The sequence below is a fragment of the Episyrphus balteatus genome, chromosome 4 (assembly GCF_945859705.1).
Source record: "Episyrphus balteatus chromosome 4, idEpiBalt1.1, whole genome shotgun sequence".
In the NCBI taxonomy this organism is placed as follows: Eukaryota; Metazoa; Arthropoda; class Insecta; order Diptera; family Syrphidae; genus Episyrphus; species Episyrphus balteatus.
In genome coordinates this window covers 10,259,341-10,277,152 of record NC_079137.1, presented here as the reverse complement: position 1 = coordinate 10,277,152, position 17,812 = coordinate 10,259,341, and the positions used below count along the sequence as shown (strand labels likewise).

At 30.0% G+C, this 17,812-nt stretch overlaps 2 protein-coding genes across 2 annotated transcripts in view; one reads left to right on the top strand and one right to left on the bottom strand.

Moving 5' to 3' along the window:
* The window catches only part of LOC129919457 (protein Lilipod), a 147,200-nt gene extending 134,493 nt beyond the window's left edge, over positions 1-12,707 (bottom strand). The window contains exon 1 of the mRNA XM_056000332.1: positions 12,698-12,707. The gene's annotated coding sequence lies outside the window, so the exon portion shown is untranslated. The remainder of the gene's footprint in view (positions 1-12,697) is intronic.
* LOC129919465 (40S ribosomal protein S3) lies at positions 2,345-3,470 on the top strand. The gene is made up of 2 exons (XM_056000346.1): positions 2,345-2,480; positions 2,689-3,470. The coding sequence occupies exons 1-2, from the start codon at positions 2,451-2,453 to the stop codon at positions 3,394-3,396; spliced, it is 738 nt and encodes a 245-aa protein (XP_055856321.1). The 5' UTR covers positions 2,345-2,450; the 3' UTR covers positions 3,397-3,470.
* Positions 12,708-17,812: the final 5,105 nt, after the last annotated feature.

Below are 17,812 nucleotides of genomic sequence, written 5' to 3'. Positions count from 1 at the left end.
AAAAGAGGATGAAATCACTTACTTCCAACTAACATCTCAGTTAGATAAGAGCCAGTTGTACAAACGTGGTTCGGCCTTGGTTCAGGAATTTAACTGGCCGATTTCGGCGGATTAGCTGTAGTTCAACTTTGGTCCAAGCAAGTGCAAGTGCAAAACCTCGGCTTTACTACCGATTTTAGAAGATACAAGTAGTTGAACCGTGGATTAAATATTTGTACAATTTTCCCGAAGCTATTTTCAGCTTTTTGTAAACTTTAGTAAGGTTATTTGATCATGGAGAAAGGAGAACGTTACACAAGTTGGACCTCTTACAACAATTGTCCCTATAAGGTATATAAGAAAGTTAAACGAAGCTTTATCGAAGCTCTAGCAGAGCTTAGAGATTTGATAGATAGCTTCGGAAGAGTTTGTATAGGTTTTATGAAACAAGTATTATCGGAATTATAGAAACAACAATAAAAACAAACAATACCCAACTACCCAACAAACAATTTTGGTTCTATAAAGCTTTACAGATGCAATTGTTGCTTCTGTAAAGCATTATAGAAGCAAAATTGTTAGCAGGGTAACACAACAAAACTTCTGTAAATTAAAATTTTTTAGGTAATAGTTTTTATAGAGCTTGTATAGAAATTGCTTCAGAACTTAATTGCTTATAGAAGTTCGAACTTGTTAAACAACTTCTAATAAGTTGTTTAAAAATTGTTTAAGAAAATTAACTGAAAAAAGGTTGTTTTTTGCATAAAAGCTTCGGATAATGAACTTATAAAAGTGGTATTCATGAAACGGTGTAATCTAGGTAAACCTGGTGAAATGGTAAATAGCTGTCTTGTGCTGCAAAAAACAGACATCGAGATTTTACGTATTGAAAGCAACAACAACTATCCAGATAATTATCCAGATTTTACTTTCTCTGGATAAAAACAGTAGTACCAAGTAGGTTTAATTATTGTATTGTCGAAAATTTATACATAAATTCCTAAAAATATTAACAAAAAAAAAAAAAAAAACGGAGAAAATGAGGTCCGAAAACCCTACTAACTATTTTGCTTCTATAATGCTTTACAGAAGCAACAATTGTATCTGTAAAGCTTTATAGAACCAAAATTGTCTGTCGGGAAAAGCTCTGATACAAAATAATTATCAAAAATTTGTTTGACATGGTTACATTGGAATGTTAATATTTTTAAGATATACGCAATGCACTTTTCAGATAAAAGTCTTAAATGGATTCTGATAAAATTGTTGAGAAAATATAGATATAGATAAAAATACCTTCTTCTTCTTCCTTTTTTCTCGGCGCTGTTATGATCTCGATGTCGAGGGGATCATAACCTTCCCACGTTACTGCTTCACACTAGTGATCCGCCTGTGGGGTTCGCCGGGTTGACCTCAGAAATCGGCGGCAAGCCTCCCGGTTTTGTATTGTTCCGTTTCTGAGGCCAACTGAATGCTGGTGTTTTTGCATTTGCTTGTACCAGGAGTTTTTAGGCCTACCTTTCTTTTTATTTCGTGTTGGAACGTTATATGATATTGCTTTTTTGACGGGGTTCTCAGGATCTCTCCTTTGAACATGGCAATACCAACTGAGTCGGTCGTGTTCAATTTTTTGGGAGATGGTATTTTTAGATAAAAATACCTAAGAGATGGTATTTTTAGATAAAAATACCTAAGTTTTTTTTTTCGAAAAATTAGAAATAGAAAAAAAAAAAGTTTCCACGTTTGATTTTTCAATATGGCTATACATTTAAACGCTTATAACACAAGAACGACGTAACTAATGTTAATGGTTAAAATGTAGCTAAGAACAAATTATTTTTGGTTTTTTGTGAAAAAAAATTTTTGCATCCAACATGGATGCCATATGGCCATACCACTACGGATTTAAAAAAAATAAACAGCATTTTTGACAGACAGCTGTCAAAGTGTATGCACAGTGGTGCCAAATTGCTGACAAATTTCAAATATCGCGATGTCGTTTTTTTTTTTGCACAAAATGTATATGGACAAAAAAAACACACCTTTTGTACGGAAAATTTCGTTTAGCTTCAGCTGCGTACTAGGCTTCATTCCGAAAAAAAGAATGCAATTTAATTTTTGTTATCATGCAAATAAATTTTCCAAGCAACAAATAATTCAATTAATTTATATTATTTATATTTTTAAGCTTTCTGCTTCATTTTTAAAGTTTTCCAACATGAAAAAAAGATATTAAAAAATATGTGTTAACTTATATTTAACTTTTAGTACCAATGAAATAATACCCTTACAAACTACCTTACCGATTTTTTCCAAAATCTTCCTGGCATCACCAAAAAACTACATTAACCCAACTAAAATTCGAGTATCGAAACAAAAAGTCTGAAATTTCTGAAACCGCCATATTGTCGGTAACGCTGAGCTCCCTCTTTCTTTTTGACCACGTTCTGTGAGATACGTACAAAATAAATATGAGTTTAAACATTTCCAAAAAACGCAAGGTAAAATTAATAATTCCCATCAAAATCTATCAAAAATCTATTAAACAATTTATTACCTACAAAATGAATATAATTTTGTGTGAAAATCTTATCGGATTAGTGGAAAATTTTCAATTTCATTTCTGACTTAACCTCGAAAAAAAAGTTTCCTATCGAATTTTATTTGTTTTATTGAATATTAATTAAATTCTTTCTTTTTGTGTAACAGTTCGTTGCCGATGGCATGTTCAAGGCTGAACTTAACGAGTTCCTCACTCGTGAACTCGCAGAAGATGGTTACTCCGGCGTGGAAGTCCGTGTCACTCCCTCCCGCACCGAAATCATCATCATGGCCACCAAAACCCAACAGGTCTTGGGCGAGAAGGGTCGTCGCATCCGCGAATTGACCGCCATGGTCCAGAAACGTTTCAACTTCGATGCCGGTCGCATTGAACTCTACGCCGAGAAGGTCGCCACTCGTGGTTTGTGTGCCATCGCTCAAGCCGAATCCCTTCGTTACAAATTGACCGGAGGATTGGCTGTGCGTCGTGCCTGCTACGGTGTGCTCCGTTTCATTATGGAATCGGGTGCTAAGGGTTGCGAAGTTGTTGTATCTGGCAAATTGCGTGGTCAACGTGCAAAGTCGATGAAGTTCGTCGATGGTTTGATGATCCATTCCGGAGATCCATGCAATGATTATGTTGAGACTGCAACTCGTCATGTTTTGTTGCGTCAAGGAGTTTTGGGTATCAAGGTTAAGATTATGTTGCCTTATGATCCCAAGAACAAGATTGGCCCCAAGAAGCCATTGCCAGACAATGTGTCTGTTGTTGAGCCTAAAGAGGAGAAGATCTACGAGACCCCAGAGACGGAGTACAAAATTCCACCACCAACCAAGCCTTTGGAGGAGGTTGCTGAGGCACCAAAGGTCATCTAAAATGGGAGGAGTACGAGGTCTGAGGAGTCTTTAATTTTTATTCAGAAAATAAAATTTATATAAAAACTCAACAATAGGTATTTTTCTTTTTCTTCTAGAAATTGACAAATATTTTATAGCTTTTGGAGTGTAACTGACTTTTAGAATCGGAGGCAAGAAAAAGGTAAAGAAGTTGTAAGGAGGTAAGCTTTTTGAAGATTTCATTTAACTTAGGTACCTACAACCGAATTTTGGAATGCATTTGTATCCAACGTAACACAGATTAAGATTGCCTTAGTTTTTGAGGTATTTTTGTGACCATCACTCTTTTTTGTTAGAAAACGGGGACAGAATCAGTCCAATTTGAATTTTAAAGAATAACCTCATTTGGAAATGATTTTGAAAAATTTTCCAATCTTGGTCGTCGTTTTTACCTGAGATTTTTTTTTTTTTTAGATTAGTTTTCTTTTTTTTTTCGAAAATGAGTTAAGTAGGTATGCAAAACTATTTAAAAAAAATCTATTTTCGTTTGGTCTTAACAGCATAAATCTAAGTAAACTAGTTACAAAGATATTCAATGGTCCTAACCACACTTTACTTCTTTTTCTTAAAAAAAAACTTGGTACTAATGACACAACTCAACATAATCTTTTACTTGAACGAAAAAACATAAACAAGCTTAAAATTGAAAATGTTTATTATATAAAAAAAAAATAAAAATACTACTTTTGTATCGCTACCGCATATACCTTTCGGTGTGGTCAAGCCTTTATTCATGAAACTATTACATTTTGTAACAATGTTTTGCTTAAAAGTACTGAATAATCGGTCCTAGCGAGGTAATCCGTCGAAGCGGAAATTGTCCGATTTCATCCGATGGATTACCTCTCTAGGGCCGAATAATGTATCGGGCGTGGCAGAAATGCATATGCTTGATTTTGGAGTACAAAAAACATTATTTATCTAAGCCGTTCAATATTTATTTTTTTTTTCAAAAAGTATCATTAATTTTAGTTAATTTCCAATCTTACGAACATTTTCTGCATTACCTTTGCCAAAAGTGTGCAAAGCAAAAGCCATGTGAAGCTCAAGCATCAGAAAGGTATACGTTAGCCGTACTAGTATAACGGCGAAGAGTTAGTCCTTGCCTTCCCTTTAAATCCAAGAGCAAATAAATCAATATGCCGATGTAATAGCTTTGAACATCTTTACCCGCTCGGCAATGTCAGTACCCAAACAATTTTCGAAGAGAAATTGAATGGCGTCCTTAAATTACTGCATTTGTCTATAAATGGAAAATATCAATACAGTATTATTTCATACCAGAGCCAATATGTGATGGTGATGAATCTCATCAAATTATTTGTCAAAACATAAACCGGAAATTCCTCTGAAAATTTGAAAAACAACGTTATAACTCTGTTTCAAACCAAGACATAAAATCCTTTGAGTTCTAAGGATGTGAACAAATCGTCACTTGGATGCTATCTTGTTTAATGTCCATTTTTAAAAATTTTGGGAAATCGATTTTCAAAATTCATAATGAAAATTTTTGTTGATATCAGTAATTTTTTGTTTTTAAATGATTTTTTTCTGCAACCCTTGACAATTTTATTTTTAAAACAAGTAATAGAAATAGTTTTGCAATCATTTTGAATTATATTTATAAATTAAAATCAAACAGAAGTCATTTTGGATATTGGACAATGGCATATGGAGTGACAAAAAGTTTTCAAAATATGTTGGATATTGAACAAAAAAAAACTAAATATTGAACAACATAGAAGAAAACACAAACAAAAATGTTCATATGCATATTGAACAAACCATCCAAAAAAGTGGATATTGGACAAGATAGAAATTATGAAATTATTTTTTTAAATATACTTCCATTTGTTCAATGTAATAATAAAAAGGAGTTTATTTAACAAAAATGACATAATAAACTGTTAAAAAAATGTCCTATTGAACAAAAAAGTTCTCTGTAACTTGAAAACTAAAAGAGATTATGTAGAACATAGAACAAAATAGTTTGCGTCAAACGAAAGCATCTAGCATCCAAGCTCAAGTTCTAAAAAAAATTTAAACTCAGACCCAACGAAAAATCGAAAAATCGAGAGCTAAAAATAATAGTTTTAAATTGATTTTAGAACTTTGCCAATAACTTAGTTAAAACGAAATCGGGTCTTTTTGGCATAATACTACAGCTATGTACAAAGAAATAGCACACTTTTGATTTTTCTTACAAAAATTGAATTTATTTGGGATCTATGAACTTGAATATATCAGGGCATGAATAAGCTTATGAGGATTCATAAAATTAATCGATTAGAATTAATTTCATTTCAATTAATTTTTTTAATAAAGAAATAGCATACAACACATTCCTAAAACTGTAAAATATCATTTCTATGCAATAAATTCAATTTCCAATAAATTCAATACTTGCCAAGATAGACTTTGTTAGCTAACCACGATTATTCAAAGTTGCTTGGCACCTCTTTGATAAACTTTCAACTAACGTATGGCAGTGGCATCTACTTTGTGAATTACGGTACCACGCATCTTTGATTATAGCCCAAAGATCGTTTGAATTTTGTTTGCCCCATCTTAAATTTGAAATTATTTCATAAACGGTCTATTAAATTGAGATCGTGCATTGAGCTGGCCATCAGTTGCTTACATCGATTTTTTCGTCCAAAAACCAATCTTGTACTATTTTTTATGCATATTTAGGCTTGTTAAGTCGTAGTTGAAAATATCTGCTTCGGAATGTAAACAAAAAAATATTTCGATCGCAAATAGCAACCAGACCTCGTAGAAACGTTTGGTTTGCAGTTATAAATAGACTTTAAAGTGGCCTTTCATTTCATGTCTCACTCGATCGATTTGGAGGAAATTTTTGAAAATGTATTTTTTTCAGGCAAGGGGTTAACCTTTAATTTTTAGCGAAAATCCGAAAAAAATAAATTTGTAATTTTTTCACATAAAAAGATAGGCCTGTTCATTGTGAACTCGTATCTATAAACCAAAATTTGTTTCGAGACTTTGATCCGAAAATATCAGCTTTATAAAAAAAAAAAAAACAAAACAAAATATTTCGATCGGAAATATTTCAGCAACCAGACCTCGTAGTAACTTTTGGTTTACAGTTATGAATAGACTTTAAAAAGACCTTTCTTTTGATGTCTCACTCGATCGATTTGAAAACCTATTTTTTTTAGGGAAGGGGTTAACCTCGATTTTTTTCGCGAAAATCCGAAAAAAATAAAATTGTAATAGATAGGCCTGTTCATTATAAACTCATATCTGCAAACCAAAACTTTTTTCAAGACTTTGATCCGAAAATATCAGCCTTAGAAGAAAAATATCTGCAACAGTTGATTGCAAATAGTTCAGCACCCGGACCTCCAAAAGAATGAGTCAACTATAGTTAAAAATTGAATTAATCTTTATGAAACATCAAACTTGCTTTTTAAAGTTCACATGTGAAAACCGTTTACTTTAATAATTATTTTATTTTATTTTTACAAAATTTCTTATTCCCAAAAATCAATAATTTCAAAGTTCTTCTCTAGACACCGACAAGAAAATCACATCGCAAAACACTTTTACACACTACACTTTTATTTCAATCACTTTTTTCTCTAAAAAATAAAATAAATCATTTGTTTTTGTAATACAGCAAAAATATCATCAAAAAGTAATGAAAGTACTAAAAAGTACATTTAATACTCTTTAATATCAGATATGACAGCACAGTACATTTAATACTCTTTAATATCAGATATGACAGCACAGGCATGGTACCATGCAGCACAGGAATATTTTATAATCTTCTCTTCTTCGGTTAAAAAGATAGTTACTAAAAGGTGGAGTCAGAAATAAACAAAACTTGGTTCATTCTATTTCATAAAATCAATTATTTTCTTCAACATGATTGCCTGGTAATTTATTGAGATTTTTAAGCTATTGCATAGATTTTAACGCAGGCCTGGCATGTAGAGATGGGTAGTTCCGGAGCCAAATAGTTCCTGGAACTAGTTCCTCACTCGGAACTAGTTCCACTCGTTCCACAAAATTAATTTAAACAGTTCCATCGTTCCGACACAGCCACACACAAAAGAAAGAAAGAAGAAGAGGAACAAGAAACAAAACGAAAGCGAACATGTCTCTGAATCTGTTTGAAATACACAATACACACACGCATGTCATAGAATTCTCATCCAAAGCCAACACACATGGATGCGAACGAGTTGAGCGTCAAAAATTCACAAACCAAAACCACAAATACACTCTTATGAATCATGCTCATGGACATGGAACTACATTAATAGTTCCAGTTTCATGTCTTCCATCAGGAAAAAATTCTTGATAGTTCCGCGGAACTAGTTCCAGGAACTAGAAGGAAAAAATATTCAATATCATACTATTTCTTTTTTTGGTGCATTTTCCTAAAAAAAAACTCAAATTCTTGATAGTTCCGCGGAACTAGTTCCAGGAACTAGAAGAAAAATATATTCAATATCATACTACATATTTCTTTTTTTGGTGCATTTTCCTAAAAAAAAAACTCAAATTATTGATAGTTCCGCGGAACTAGTTCCAGGAACTAGAAGGAAAAAATATTCAATTTCATACTATTTCTTTTTTTGGTGCATTTTCCTAAAAAAAAACTCAAATTCTTGATAGTTCCGCGGAACTAGTTCCAGGAACTAGAAGGAAAAAATATTCAATTCCATACTATTTCTTTTTTTGATACATTTTCCTGAAAAAAAAAACTCAAATTATTGATAGTTCCGTGGAACTAGAAGGAAAAAATATTCAATATCATACTATTTCTTTTTTTGGTGCATTTTCCTAAAAAAAAACTCAAATTATTGATAGTTCCGCGGAACTAGTTCCAGGAACTAGAAGGAAAAAATATTCAATTTCATACTATTTCTTTTTTTGGTGCATTTTCCTAAAAAAAAACTCAAATTCTTGATAGTTCCGCGGAACTAGTTCCAGGAACTAGAAGGAAAAAATATTCAATTGCATACTATTTCTTTTTTTGGTGCATTTTCCTGAAAAAAACTCAAATTCTTGATAGTTCCGCGGAACTAGTTCCAGGAACTAGTTCCGACCGAAAAAAGAACCGTTCCATGTTCGTTCCGGCTTTGGAACTGTTTTGCGCATCTCTACTGGCATGGGGAGCTAACCAAGAAATTTCGTAACGAAAAATTAGTACACCCCACACATAGATAATTCGCTATACGTGTATGGTATGGTGTGTATGTATTTTATTATTGTCTCTGATTCTTGTTCAACTTCCTTAAGTCAGACAGAGAGGGTTATAAAAATTGTGTTAGACAACAAAGAGAGGAGTAAGGAAGAAGACCATAAATGCTGTGTCTGCGGAATAAAACAGAAGCAAAAAAAAATTATCTCTATTTTCTTTTCTCTTCCTATTCTTCTGTTTCTTGTTCAACTTCTTTTGATTTGTGATTTGTGAACGAGTAAAGCGTTGCATTGCGCTTGCGATATTAAATCAGAAGAGAAAAAGTATTCTTGCGTTTTCTTATTTTTTTTTGTCTGGAGAAGTTTATGACATGAGATTGTGTGTATGCATGTTTTCAAATGTGACCTTGTTGTTGTATATGAATTGATAGGTAGATAAAAAAAACATAATCATTGGTTTTGTGTAGTGTAGGTAAATAAATTATAATTGCATAAGTCGATAAAAAATGCAGTGCAATAGCTTTACCGCGGCAGTCCTCGAGTGACACAAGTCTTTTTTTGTATGAAATTCGTTACAAAAATTATGAAAAATAAATTCCAAAAACGTGAAAACTTAAAGGTTCGCCTTTGTTGTTTTTTCACTAAAAATAAAATAAAACAAAATTGTTATAAACTACTAGGCCACCATAATGAAAAAGCATTCCTCTTAACCCTTTGCTTCCTAGTGGTTTCAGCATGAAACTACCTACTAATTACTTTGTTAGTGTTTTTTTTTACTAAAAAATGGACTTCTCCTTTTGTACTCTCAGCTCAAAACATTCCTTATACAATGTTATTACTAGTACAATCATTATTTTTTCATTTTAGTGTGTAATTAGAAAATATCAAAACTTTTTTCAAAAAATTTGTATTTTTTGTCCGGGAGCAAAGGGTTAAACATGGTCGCCTGGTAGCTTTCTGAGAATGTTGTTCGAAATTCGTTAGAAAAATAAGATAAAATAAATAAAACAAAATTGCTTTGAAATACCAGGCGACCATATTGAAATAGCAGGCTTCTGCTCTCTTATCATTCGTCTAGTAAGAAAGAGAAAACAATTAGAGGAGCAAGTAAGTAAACTATGAAGTATAGACCCTGGATTTGCATTAACAGGACAGCACAGACAACAGACACAGATCTAGTCTAGTTCATAATCCGTTACTAGAAGGAGGAGTCAAAAATAAACAAAATTTGGTTCATTCTATTTCATAAAATCAACTATTTTCTTCAACATGATCGCCTGGTAATTTACTGAGATTTTTTGTATGCAATTCGTTACAAAAATTATGAAAAATAAGAAAAATAAATTCCAAAAACTTAAAAGTGCGCTTTTGTTGTTTTTTTTTCACTAAAAATAAAATAAAACAAAATTGTTATAAACTACTAGGCCACCATAATGAAAAAGCATTCCTCTTAAACATGGTCGCCTGGTAGCTTTCTGAGAATGTTGTTCGAAATTCGTTAGAAAAATAAGATAAAATAAATAAAACAAAATTGCTTTCAAATACCAGGCGACCATATTGAAATAGCAGGCTTCTGCTCTCTTATCATGCCTCTAGATTCGTCTAGTAAGAAAGAGAAAACAATTATAGGAGTAAATAAGTAAACTATAAAGTATAAACTCTGGATTTGCATTAACAGGACAGCACAGACAGACACAGATCTAGTCTAGTTCATAATCCGTTACTAGAAGGAGGAGTCAGAAATCAACAAAACTTGGTTCAATCTATTTCATAAAATTAGCTTACTTCTCAAACATGTTCGCCTAGTAATTCCTTGAAAATTTTGTATGAAAGAGAAGGTAAAATTCTAATTTTCAAAAATATAGGTACTTCTTATAGGATTTCCATTGGTATAAAACAATCAATGTTTTTTTGATCTAAATCTGTTCAAACAAATGCTTTTTGATCTTTTTTATTAACTGATTAAAATATCATTTATTTTTTGTTGACAGATTTGGATTAAAACATAAATTGATTTTTTTACCAATTAAAAAAAAACCTTATGTCGTTTTCTATTGACTTTTGAGATTTTTGTTAAAAATTCTCAGATTATCCACTGCAAATAGAATATGAAATCTAGTTTTGTAATTGTGTGCGAAATCTGTGCGTATAAAAAAAATAAAACAACAACAAATGTTCAGACAAATGTCAAACAGAGGAGTGTGTGTGAAAGTGCGTGTGTTTGTATGCGTGAATCTTGATAAAAATCCAGAATCAGATTCTTGAATCTCAGATTCATTTTTTTGTCATTTTTTTGAATCTCAAGACGCAAATAGATCATGAAATCTGAGATTCGTCCACTATTTCCCCTCTTCACCCCCCCTTTCAGCTGTCAAATTCACAAATCTCATTCTGAGATTCGTCAATAGAAAACGACATTATTCTCCTTTGTTTTGTTTGTTACTACCACAAACGCTAGACATTGAATTTTTATAAGAAAATGTTTATGATGTACCAGGCGACCAGGAATTGTTTTCTCTATACAAATCTAGGTTTACACTAAAAATAAGAGGATCAAAAATGAATATCAAAATATCATAATTCAAACAAACAACCTACCTACTTCTCTAACATGTTCGCCTGGTAAATCACTGAGGAAATAAGTATGAATAAGGTAGAGTTGCCTATTTTCGGCCGTCTCCAGTTTCCGGCCACCTTTCGGAAAATCGTTATAATTAGGGATTTCGTAGGGTTTATTCCAAAATTTTGCTCTTATGCTGTCTCTTATAAGTTAGAACAGCATACGAGTGAAAATTTGGAATAAACCCCTTTGAAATCACTAGTTATAACGATTTTCCGAAAGGTGGCCGGTAACTGGAGACGGACGCAAATAGGCAACTCTACCCTAGTTTTAAGGAAAGACGAGAAGAGTAAATGAGTCGTAATTATTTTTCTCTTTCGGAATTGGTTATTTTTAGTGCCTTAGCCAAGCCAGGGCTGCCGTTTTAAATTTTATTTCAAGCGTGTTTTTTCAAACATCAATAGAACTTTATTAAGGATTTTTGTTCAAGTAAGAAATTTCATAGGAAATACATAGTTAAAGAACATAGTTAAAGAAATGAAAATAAAACAAAATCAGTTATATTTTGTTGTAAAAAAACATGTAATTATTATTTATTTTAACTAAATTAAATTTTTTTGTTGATAAAAACAACATAACTAAATTTAGCTTATACATTAATCGTATATAAAAACAATTTAAATCTATTTTTGCAAAGAGTATTTTTTTAAAGTAGGTATATAATATATGTTTAATCTCTATTTTATAGATATGCAATTCAAATACTATTAAAAATTCAAAATATATTTATTTATATAATATGTATATGTGGATATAAACTATGAATACAAGAACAATAAAATAAAATACAAAATTAATTTTTTAATAGAAAAAAAGTACAAATTAAAAATATATTCTAAGTAGGTATATTTTATCTATACAAAATAATTTCTATTACATAATTGTTTTATAAACATTGTTTTTTTTTTTATTTTTAAAGATATTTACAAAAAATCGTATTTAAACTTTTTAATATTTTAATTAATTTGATAATAATTTCTCTAGACAGCCACAATTTTCATTTAAATTTATTTATTATACAAAAAATATATATAGCTTTTTGTTGCTATGGAAAAATACGATTTTATATATATTTTACTAATTTAATATATTTCAAAACTATACATTTAACAAATCAATAAATATAGTAAAATAATACAAATTGTATACAATAAAATAAAACAACTATAAAATATTATAAAATAAAAAAAAAATTACACAAACAATGGCAGTATGTTGATACTTATTTTCGTGATTAGGAAGACATTTAAAAAGAGATATTTTATATGTAAAATGAGTATATAATTCAAAGATTTATGTTAACAATAAAAAAATAAATACTAAAACTACTAACAATACAAACAACAACAAAATTAGAATTTACTCATTGAAATAAAAATTGAATTCATATTCAATGAGTATATTAATTTATGTTTCGTGTTTAATCTATGGTTTAAAATTATTTATTTTTATAGTAAAAAAAATATTTATTTAATTCTCTTTTTTTTTTCTTTTTTTTAATGGCAAGGGTGAATTATTATGTAACAAATGGTTTTCTATTTTTTTTTTTTGAAGAAACAAAAATATCAAACAAAACATTGAAAAGATTCTTGTTTTTTTAGTTTTAAATAAATTCATTTATATTGTATCAAAAATATTAATTTATTATAACTTTATCACCATTTTTTAAGCTTCGTTCAATATTTTTGGCACACTTTTGTTGGAAAAAAAAAAAAATGAATGAATGTAAAAAACAGGTTTTTTTTTCTTTGAGAAAATAAATATTTTATCTAGCAAATGTTTTGTAACAAATTTACTATATTTTTGAAATATTTTTTTTCATTTGAAACACAATTGTAATTTTCGAAGCCTCATTTACATTTTTTTTATACAGTTTATACTTTTTTATTTATTCTTATTTTTTTTTTATTATTTGTGTTTATAAAAATAATACATTTATAATGCATACGATTTATTGATTGATTTTTTTGTTAGTTTCTTAAAAATTAGCTATTTTTTTTTGTGAAGCTAAAGTTGATATTTTATGAAAAGTTTTTTTTTTTTTATTTTGAATATTTTTATTTTTTGACTTGACCGCCTTAGAGACACAAAAACGTAGCTCAAATTTACTATTCTGAGGAACTCTATTTTTGAAGATTTTTTTTTAATATTTAATAAACTTTTTTATTATGAAAAAAAAAACTGCAACGGAACAGATAAGTCAAATTATAAAATTGCTTAGTTTTTCTAAAACTAAATACCTATTTCAAGATCTTACAAAATGTAGTTACGTCTTTGTGACACTAAGGCGATGATATACATGTTCAGCTTCAGAGTGAACTGTTTTTTTTGGGTCCCCATTTACTTGGACTTTTGATTTTTGGATCAAACAAAATTTCGAGGTATTCTGGTGTCTATAGGTTAACCTGTCAAATCTTATAGAATTAGGTATCAGATTTTGTTTTGGAACTTTAAAGTATAATTTGAAAGGCCGTTTCCACAGTCAACAAGAGTATAAAAACGTGTCAAAAATCTGAAAAGAAGACAATCTATTTAAATTCAATCTAAAAGTAGGTATTGGCTTTGAGCCAAGTGCGGTGAAGCTGCCGTGTTTTAGGAATCTGCGAGTCTTTTTTCTTGCAGCGTCACCACGCGAGGGGTAAATTAACGAACCACACTTACATATCTAGAATTCCTATAGAATCAAATAGAGTCAAAAAAACGCATGTGTGCACCGGGCCTTAGAGACACAAAACAAAACGGACAAAACATTAAAATCGGATTCATTTTCAATTTTAATTTCTCAAAATTTTAACAGCTAATTGTAAGTTGCCTACTGTTAAAGGATTCTCGTAAATTGATTTTTTTTTTATTTAAAAAAATAACTTAGCAGTTCCCATAAAAGCTTTCTAATAGAAAACAAATTTCAGAGTCTTCAAAGTGGTTTTAAGTTTGAGTTCTTTAAAAGCCCTATTAACTAAAGTTTCTTAATCTGCTCCACTTCCAATCTATGTGAAATTGAGGATGTTCTCGAAACATTAGGGAACTGCATGGGCGTAGCTAGAGATTTTATCTAGGGTGGGCCAGATGTTATCATCGACCTGAAGCCATAACCATGAGTGTGCAATTTTTTTGAAAGTTGTTTTTTTTGTTCTTTTTCTACCTTAATTAGAAAGTGTACCCCCATACAAATTCTTCAAGTTATACCAAATAACTGGAAAACGGCTCTAACGATTTTGATTAAACTTTGCAGGCGTAAAACTGCATTTTTAGTTTTTCTCAAAAAAGTCTAATAACAAAAAAAATTATTTAACAAAACTTTGCCCTGAATGTCGGCTCTTCCCCAACATCGACAAAATTTCTTTGAAATTTATATAAAGGAAGCCCTTACAATCCGTAAACTAACATAAGTATTAGTTTACAGCAACTACGTGACACAGTAGTGCATTTTATTTACTTTGCTCCTTTAATTGGCAAATAATTCGCCACGCTCTGTTGTTTTTAATAACTTAAAATTAGCAAAAAGTTTATTTTTAATAATATATTCGATCGGTATTTTTAATAATATATTCGATCGGTAATGTAATCGGTAACTCATTTTTTTTTTTGAAAAATGTGTGTTTTTTGTTCAATGGTATCGTATTTTGTTAATATCTTTCAATATAAAAAGGAATCAACTCCAAATACGCAATATATTTTTGATAGTTACTGGTTTTTCTTTTTATATTGTTTAGTGTAATATGGTACTCCGTTTTTTTAAAGTTTGTTATATCGAAATGCAATTGGATGGAGTTACATCACTTTTATTTTGAGCGACACAAAAGTTGAATTCAGTCGCAATTTATGACCTTACCAAGTTTTCAATTTTATTTGCTTTATTTTTTTGTTTAAGGTGCTCTTGAAACTTAAGCCAGAAGTGTAGGTGTACATATAAAAATAAAAATTTGTAATTAAAAAGTTGTTGTATGCGGGTGACTATATGACTCTAAAGCCATATTTTAAATATTTAGCAGAGGATACATTTTTGACATTTGAATGTCTGGTGAATAAAACATTATCTTTAGCTCAATTTAGCTGTGTGAATTTGGATACATTTTTAACGTAGATAAATATTTTTTTTTTGCAAATCGAAAGAAATAATGATTTAAAAAAAAGTATAAATATTAACAATTTACAAACTTCCAACACGCGTTGTCATGTGAATTTAATTTTTGTGTTGCCATTAATGGGTAACTAACAATTTTTTTCATCATCAATAAAATGAAATATATTGGAAAATATAAATTTTTCCTAATATACACTCATAATTTTGTACTACTTTTTCAATTTTCTTTCTTTATTTTCAGTTTTTGATTAGTTATTAAAAAAAATACTCAAAAAATTCTGCAAAAAATGTATTCTCTGAAAATAAAAATTAAACCGGCTCTTAGAGCAGGATAAATTTTTGACAACTGAAATTATCCTTTCACCTCAAAAGTGTCAAAGATATATTCTCGGCTTAGTATTTAACCCGATTCACACACGGTCTAAAGCCGTGTGTGAATTGCGTTAAATAGTTAACAACGTGTAAAATTTTTGACACTATTGAGGTTAATAAAAAAAATTTCAGCTGTATGGATTATTATTGTTTAGAATTTTGTCTGCCTTTTTCTGCCATGATACTCCTTTTTAATAAAAAAAAAAAAAAAACAAAATAAAAGCATCTGCAAAAAAAAATTTAACTCAAATTTAACCAGGTGCCAGAGCCCAATAAATTTTTAACAGCTGAAAATTTTTTATTAACCTCAATAGTGTCAAAAATTTTACATGCTGTTAACTATTAAACACAATTCACACATTGAAAAAGCTAGTTATTGAATCCGACTGCTCATATAAACGGGGTATTTATACATATCGCTGACTAAGAAAAATATACATAAACACAAGGCTGGTTCAAAAAAATCGATTTTTTTTTTTGATTTTATACTCCGATAGATTGCCAGACATCTCTAGAATATACTCACCAAATATGAAATCTTTGTATTAACGGAAAGGTCCTTCGCTTCACAATTTTCCATTTTTTATATTATCCTTCTACTAAAAAAAAATCATGTTTTTATAAATCGGATTTTTAGCAGGTTTCTTTACATATTCTTGTAGGAAATTGAACGCTCTATAAAAAAGGCCTATGACACCATTTTCGTTTATCTATCCGTTTAAAAGATATTTGACGTCCAAAGATCTTAATTTTGTAAAAAATTAAATTTAATTAAAAAATTAATTAAATTATTAAACATACATACAGCCCTATAATTTTCAGCAAGCGATATTAAAAAAAAATGTTAGTGGGAGCTAAAACCAGACTAAAATTTCCGTAGAACTGTCGGTTTTTCTAGGGTGGGCCATTGATTTTCTAGGGTGGGCCTGGCCCACCCAGGACCCCCCCTTCCTACGCGCATGGGGAACTGGTTTTTGGTCAACTTCTGACCGAACGGAAGCTTAGTACCTAAAATGTGTAAAATGAGTAAAGTAGATTTTTTTTAGCAAAGTACTACATTATTAACAGAACCTGTCATTTGTGATATTTTTTACTGTCGAAAAAATCACAAAATTAGGTACTCTTGGAGCTTTTTCGACAATTTTCAAAATAAAATAAAATGCACGACTGGGTTGCATGAATTTGCTTTTAGAGTTCAAGATACTTAAATTTGAAACAATTTTTATATAGAAATTTGGTAAATGCACTGTACATGAAAAAAAAATATCAAAAACTCAAAATTCTTTTTTCAAAATAAAATAAAAACATGTTAATGTAAATTGAGCTCCAAAATAAGTATGCATAACACATACATAACAGATATTAGTGTTATTAAGATACATTTTTAGAATAAGTATTTTCAAAATCCTTAGAGCCTTTTTTTTAAATTTAAATAAAATTGGTTTTTCAACATCTGAAACCGAAATTTAAAGAAAATCTAATATCACGTTTTGGAAAATTTATTTTTTTTTCTAAATCCAAAAATAATTTTTTTTTTTTAAGTTTTATTTTAGATTTAGACAGAGACCAGAAATAACAGTCAACCTTTATTTTCAATCGGTTTCTCTCTGAGAGTTACCACATTACTTTAAATAGTTTCGGTTAAGGTTTGAGATTTATTTTAAAAAATCAAAAATAAAGGTTATCGGTTGAGATTTATTTTTTATTTTTTTTAAATATCTCTCAATGGTTGAGGTTTTTACAAAAAAATAAATGGAAAAGGTCAACTTTTAACCGTTTTCGCTGAAAATAAATCAAAAATGGTCAATTCAAAGGAAAATGTCGAATATGTCAAGAATTTCTTTATATTGCAAAAATAAAAATGAAAAGGATGTTTTTTCTAAATTTATGTGTTAAATAATGTATGAACTAAATAGACTCTTAAAGTTCTTTAGACCCAAGATTATACCTCTTTTCGTTTAAAGTAAAATCTAAAGCCGAAAATGTGTTTTCCACTGTGATTTGAGTCGCTGGGACGACAAGCACAACCAATGCAATTTCGAATATTTCAAGAGACCGATGTTCTAATATCTAGGTCAAAGCGTTCAGCTTCCAGAACCGTTTTCGCCCGCCCAACTTCAAACGGCTATATCTCGGAATTT

What these genes read in the sequence shown, in the direction of transcription:
- LOC129919465 (XM_056000346.1), top strand. Translation starts at nt 2,451, where the DNA reads ATGAGTTTAAACATTTCCAAAAAACGCAAG. An exon ending in ACATTTCCAAAAAACGCAAG is followed by an intron (nt 2,481 to 2,688) that starts GTAAAATTAATA and finishes TTTGTGTAACAG; the next exon opens with TTCGTTGCCGATGGCATGTT.